General features: G+C 59.6%; 1 protein-coding gene across 1 annotated transcript in view; it reads right to left on the bottom strand.

Annotated features, from left to right (window-relative positions):
* LOC105003868 (striated muscle preferentially expressed protein kinase-like) overlaps positions 1–6892 on the bottom strand; it is a 42484-nt gene that overhangs the window by 22608 nt on the left and 12984 nt on the right. The window contains 6 exon segments of the mRNA XM_010861301.1: positions 39–143; positions 382–501; positions 3209–3432; positions 3547–3736; positions 3837–3995; positions 5129–5389. Coding sequence (XP_010859603.1) covers positions 39–143; positions 382–501; positions 3209–3432; positions 3547–3736; positions 3837–3995; positions 5129–5389 — 1059 coding nt within the window.

Genomic DNA, 6892 nt, shown 5'->3' with positions numbered 1-6892 from the left:
CCCCTCCCCACCCATGCCTCCATGTGGCCGGGACCCACCGATAGCCATGTCCAGACTCCTCGGGGGGTTCCATGCAAGCGTGATCATCCTCCCAGTCACAGCCACTACCTGAGGGGCGCCGTCTGGGGGGCCTGGAACCACATCTGAAAGCCAGAGGTCCACCGTCCATGGGGGTCCTTTAGGGCCCCATCACCCCACGGGATCGCCAAGCCTTGGGGCACAGGCTGGAGGTAAAGCCCCATGGGCACAGGCAAGGCCAGGTGGCTCCCCAGAGAATGGAGGGGAAAGAGAGCTGGTGCAGAGGCCCTGCCCTCACCCAGGTCCCCAGGTGGGCCAGAGGCTAGGCTATGTACCCAGCTGACCGGAGGGTACCTGCCTCACCTGTGACGTAGAGATGAGCATAGCAGGCGGCTTTGCCCAGCTTGTTAGCAATGACGCTCTTGTAGACACCAGCATGCTGAGGTCCCACAGCAGGGAACACCAAGCGATGGACATCCCTGTCTGGGGGCGGGGAGGGACATGACACTGGGCCTGAGCTGGAAAGATACTCCGGAGGGTGGGCCCATGCCATCCAGGCCTGGCCCTTCACCCCCCACCCCTCCACAATCCGCTATAGGTGGGAGAGAAGGGCAGGGCAGACACAGAAGGGAGCCACACTCTAGGTCCAGGCTGCCCGTCCACACCTGCAGCCCCGCCCCTCCTGCCTGGTGCTCCAGCACTCAGGTCCAGACCTTCTCATCGTCCTCCACTACACTTCACCCTCTGCAGGTTCCTACCCCAGACAGTTCCCTCTTTTCCATCCTCAGAGCCACTGCCCATCCCATCTCCAGCTCAGAGCCCATCAAAGCCTCCACTTGCATGAGCCACACCCCACCAGCCTCATGTGATCACATGTGATCTCTCCACATGAGGACCTTCATGGCACCTACTGCCAAACAGGTGGCCTCCAAAAGCCCTCAGTCCAAACTCATCCACCCCTGTCTCCTGCTATTCTTCCATGTCCTGACTCTGACCCACCATCAGGTCCCTAAACAAGCCACATGAGTCCCATCTCCAGGTCTCTGCTCACAAAATTCCTCTCTTCTGGACTGTTCTCTTACCTGAAGCCTCCTTCTCCTTCAAGATATAGTTTAGTGAGTGCCAGCCCTGGGCACTCCTCCCCATGCCCCTGGTCCCCTCTGCCCCTCCATCTCTGACTACCTCCCCAGGACCCCCAGCACCCGGCCCACACTGCTTCGGGTGGTCCTTCCTCTTCTTGCATGCACCCCGCCTCCCGTAAGCTCCTTGAAGACAGAGCTGATTTGTCCCACCAGGCTCAGTACTGAATGCCTTGTATGCAGTAAGTGCCAAGTACATTAGATTATAAATTACAATAACATTTGTTTGCACTGTGCCCAGTCCATGCCAGATATTTGACGTGCGTGTCTTTCTCCATATCCTTTCAACAACCCTGCAAGAGTGTCCTCATGTTACCAATGAGGTCAGAGACACTAACAGACTTGTCCCAAGGTCACACCACTAATAGACAATGAAGCCATGGCTCGAACTTGGTTCCCTTGGATTCCCAAGCTCTCTCCCTACACTGTGCCTCCTGAATGATGGTGAGGAGGCCATCCCCCAGAGGGACATGAAGGGGAAGAGATGTGCACTGTCCTTCTTCCTCGACGTCAGGGCCGTCCACAAACACCCCTCCCCGCTCTTAGAGGTTATCTCTGCCCAGAACAGCCACCCATTCATTTATCTCTGCTGACACTATTTATAAAGGAAGAGAAGCCCAACACCACTGCTGACCCCAGATACAGACAGAAACAGAGGCGCCGGCTCAGATCCTGAGACAGACGCTCAGCCTGGGCCTCAGAGCAGATTGGGAGATGGCAAGCCTGTGGGCTGAGCAAAGACAGTGGTGGATGGGGATTGAGGGGAGAGTCAGAGCCAAGGTGGTGACACTGGGGATGGGAGGGGTGAGTGGAGCACGGTGACAGGAGATGTCCTGGTTAGGCAGTCGGATGGTATTTGTCTACCTTTAGGTAAATCTCTGTTCCTCTGCAAGCCTCAGTTTTCCCATCTGTAAACAGGGACCATAATACTTGCCTTACAGTTCTGTGGTGAGGAACGTGGGATTCTCATGTCAGGCCTTTAGCATCAGGGCCTGGCACTCAAGAAGTGCCTACCAAAGGTGAGTTTTGTCACATTGCAGCAGCAGTTAGAGGAACCCATCACGGGTTGCGGGGTGGCACTGTCTGATAGGGCGTAGCTAGACCTTCTCACACGAGGCTCAGATTCCTTCAAGGATGGAACTGAGATACTCCTTGAGAAAATACCCCAGGCTAGGAGGACACCTGGAGAAGGCGATGGCACCCCACTCCAGTACTCTTGCCTGGAGAATCCCATGGTGGAGGACCCTGGTAGGCTGCGGTCCATGGGGTCACTAAGAGTTGGACACGACTAAGCGACTTCACTTTCACTTTTCGCTTTCATGCATTGGAGAAGGAAATGGCAACCCACTCCAGTGTTCTTGCCTGGAGAATCCCAGGGACGGGGGAGCCTAGTGGGCTGCTGTCTATGGGGTCGCACAGAGTCGGACACGACTGAAGCAACTTAGTAGGAGGAGGAGGAGGAGGACACCAACCCAAACGTGTCCCTCTGTAATTTTCCTGCTGTTCTTTCTTCTTTATTTGTTATTGAACAACCCTGGACCAAGCATCCTTTTGATGCAGATGCTATCCACGTCAGGATTTTCACTGGAATTTCTCCAGGAGGGTGTGAGAAGCATCACTTTATCGACAAGGATGATGGTAATGGTAACAACAGCAGCCGTAACAGTGACATTTAACACTCAGTGGCCCCTTGCTATTCGCCCTACGTGCTCTCTGTGTATTAACTGATTCAATTCCCACAACAAGCCTACCACAGATGAGGAAACTGAGGCTTGGAGAGTTCTGTAACTTGCCACAGTCAGTAGCAGGCTGGACTGCTGGGCCAGTAAGTGCTAACAGGCCTCTGAGGCCGAGAGTGGTGACCCAGCAGATGGGGGCCGGGTGGGCTCAAGGCAGGAGGCTGTGACCCCATAGCCTCTGTGGGCTCCCAGGCACCCCATCCCTGATCAGGTGAGAGAAGGCAGGCCCAAGGGTGGGCAGAGGGGATGGGCTCTTGCAAGCAAAGAGGGTGCTGGAGGGGACAGCCCCAGCGTCCCTTCCCGGACACGTACACTGCGTCATGCGTCGGTCGTCGCTGCTCTGGATGCGGTGGCCGTTGTGGAACCAGCTGATGGTGGGGTAGGGCAGGCCGGTCACCTGGCACTCCAGCATGGCCTCCTTGGCCAGTCCCACGTCCAGATCCTGCAGCGGCCGCAGGAAGTCGGGCATGGACAGCCGCTCCAGCTCACCCTGCTCGGGCTCCTCGGGGATGGAGGGCATCTTCTCCAGCTTGGAGCTGTAAGAACCACACAGTGGCCCAGGGGCCTGGAGTCGCACCTCCTACCACAGGGCTGGGGCCCCCGGAGGCAGCCCTGGCTGCACGGGGGCAGGGGGGAGCCCGGGGTGGTACCTAGGGCCGGTGGCGGCCGTCCGAGGCTCCTCCACGTAGAGCTGGGCTGAGCAGTGGGCCTGGCCGTGGGTGTTGGCAGCACTGACCGCGTAGAGCCCCTCATCCTCACTGCCCACGTGTGCGATGTGCAGCGAATGCAGGCCCCCGTCCTGCCGCAGCCGCACGTTCTCGCTCTCCTCCACGGGGTGGCCTGCGAGGGATGGGGGTCACGCGGCAGCCTCAGACAGTGGCCCTGCCCTCTGACCCCTCGGGGGTCCCCCTCCCGACATCTGCGGGGTGGAGGGCCATACCAAAGTGAGTCCAGGTAACGGAGGGGGGTGGGCTCCCGCTGATCTTGCAGTCGAAGCGGGCAGCGCGGCCCTCCAGCACTTCCACGTCCTCCAGCAGCCGCGTGAACAGGGGTGCCAGCGAGGGCCGCACGGTCAGCCGGGCACTGCAGGTCAGTTCATCTGGCAGGGAGGGGTCAGCACTGAGGCAGGGAAGGCTGTGGAGCCCTGGGCGCCCCAACCCACCAGTCTCGCCCTCGTGCTAGGCAGGTAAAAGGAGCTTGGGCAAAAATTGGAGCCTGTGAAGAGCCCAGCCAGGTCCCGGGGCACCAGTCTGAGGCCACGGGCAAGATCGAGAGGCCGAACCTTCTCCAGAGGCTGGTAGGCAGCGAGAGTAGGGAGCAGACTGCTGGGGCAGTCAGTGGGGGTACGTGGGAGACCAGGGCATGGCCTGGCTCTCCCCTCCTCACCTCGTCCTGCCCACCCAGGGTGAACCTCAGCACAGCTCTAAGAGAAGGGCCTAAAGCCAAGCCCACTCCGTCCTCCACACCCCTTCCCCCTACCCTTGGAACTCTCCTCTATGGCCAGGTCGTGCCCACACTCCCTCGCCCCCGTCCCAGACCCAGAGCACATGCCCCTGTGCCCCATACTACCACTGCACGCAGAATCTTCTGGGGAAACAGCAGCTCCTGACGCTGACCTGATCCCTTCCTGCTTACAAAGGCCTCAGTGTCCCCTTTAGGTGCACATCAGCACAACCAGATGAGGCATTATCTCAGCTCCTCACACAAGGACGGGGACCAGGCCAGAGATGTCATTAATAACAGCAGACATTCATTAGGCGCCATCTTCGCCAGGTGCTTAGCTTTGTCCATCCATACATTATCTCATTAGCCCTATTGCTCCTGCTACGAGGCAGGCATTACCACAATCCCTGTTTACAGGCGAACGGCCTAAAACTCCGAGAAATGAAGTGACTTGTCCAGTTACGCAGCTGCCATATGGCCAGGCAAGAACTGGAACCCCAGTCCAGGTGTGGTTGCTACACGCTGGCAGTGGGCTCCCCAACAGGAACGACAGTGAACACTGACACCGTGTCAAACACCTGCTTTGTGCCAGGTGTGACTGCCGGTGCTGCCTTGAAGGAGGCAGGTGTACTGCACTCTCTCACCCCACTGCTCTTCTCCCCAGAGATGGAGGCCCGTTTTCTGGTCGTCTTATTCAGCACCAGCACCATCGGGGCTCCTACACTTCCACTCCCCTCCCTCCAGCTCTTGGGAGCCGGCAGCAGCCCTCGGGCCCAAGTGGGCAGTTACCTTTGGCCGTGCTGAGCTTGCAGGTGTAGACGCCGCTGTCGTCCTCATGCACAGAGGTGAGCAGCAGCTTGCATTTGCGGCCATCGAAATGCATCTTGCATTTGAGTAGTGCAGGCTGCAGCAGGCGGCCTCGGCACAGCCAGTCTACCTCCACGTCGGTGGGACCCGCCACCAGGCACTCAAACAGCGCCATCTCCCCGGCCCCCACGTCCACGTCCTGCAGAGGGGCCAGCACGGCCAGGGACCGGCTTTCAGGGTGTGCTGGGTGGGGGAAGCAGCCACAGGGGGCACACACGGAGCAGAGAAACACGGGCCGAGGGAGACACACACGCACACACACAGAGAGACAGACAGACAGACAGACACAGAGAGAGAGATGCATTTTGTTCCTTTGGAGACAGGGAAAGCCCGCCCGCCCAGCAGGCCAAGATAGCAAGGGGCTCCCAGGCCTGGCTTCCGCATGGCCATCCCACCTGGGCCAGAGAGGGGGAACTCGGGGGAAGCGGGAGGGAATCAAGGGCATGAAAACCGAGAGGGCCACATGGGGACAGAGACGGCGGCGGAAAAAGAAGACACAGCACACCAGCTGGGTACAAACTGGACTTTATTTGAACTAAGAAACAGGTATTTCTGAATATGTCCACACCCACTACAGCAGGCCCCTACTCCTGCGCCAAGCCTGGCTAACTCTCATTCTCAAATAGAGCATCCCTGGCCCTGATAGTGAACAAGGGAGCCCAGAAGGGCCCTAAGCCTGCTGCCCAGGGCCAGGCCTCAGCCAGGCCTCCTCATCAGCACAGGGCCAAGGGCCTCTGGCTTTTGGTCTCTTGTGAAATAGAAAGGATTGTGCCATTTGAAACCCATTTCTGGAATGGTCAGTGCCCCCTGAGCCCCTTGCCCACAGCCCCCTGCCCCTCTGGTTCCCTCTATCTTACGGACGCCAGGCCATGTCCTCTCCCCCTTTGCCTGACCCCACGCCAGCTGGAGGGCATCCTTCCCTGACTGTCACAGACACACAGACAGACAAACAGAAAGACAGACAGGGCCTATAGCAGAGGCAGCACATGCACTCGCTGGGTGCTCCCCTTCGGGGAGAGACTGGGGGGTGGTCTTGATACCCCTCACAGCCGCCCTCCCCTCCTGGCACCCAGTCCGTGGGGGAGCTCCCAGCCTGCCCGACCATGTGTCCGCTTGGGGAGGGGGTCCATAAGGGCTCATGGGCTGTCCCAGGACGCTGCGTGGGTGGGGAGGGGAGGGGAGGCTGGGACAGGGTCCGGGCCGGCAGGGTCTGTGGGCAGGAGGCAGTGAAACACAGCGAGGTCCGAGAGGTGCCTGAGACAGGGGCGCGGCTCGGAGGGTAGCGGGGGGGAGCGCAGGCGGTCCCCTGAGCTCACTCGCCTGTGTACAGACAAAAACCTCAGTCAGCAAGCGGCAGGTTAGTGCAGCACACGCACACGCACGCACAGGCACGCACACGCACGCAGACCTGGCTAGGGCCCCTCTTAAGACTGCCAGGGCGGCATTGCTACTTTCGGCTCCCCGCCCAGGTCGGCCCTGGGGGGAGGGGGCGGCAGTCAGCCAGAGGCCAGGTCTCCAGGGTTCCTGGGCAGGCAGAGGCCCTGGGCAACCAAGAAGAAGGCATTCCTAGGCGTCAGGAGAACCCCAACCGCCTGGGGGACACTGGGAGGAATCCCAAAGAGAGAAGCACCAAGACGTGGGTTAACACAGAGAAGCAAGGCAGAGCCAGACCCTGGGGGGTGGGGG

The sequence above is a fragment of the Bison bison genome, unplaced genomic scaffold, assembly GCF_000754665.1.
Source record: "Bison bison bison isolate TAMUID 2011002044 unplaced genomic scaffold, Bison_UMD1.0 scf7180017864471, whole genome shotgun sequence".
Taxonomy (NCBI): domain Eukaryota; kingdom Metazoa; phylum Chordata; class Mammalia; order Artiodactyla; family Bovidae; genus Bison; species Bison bison.
This window is presented reverse-complemented; position numbering and strand designations above follow the sequence as displayed.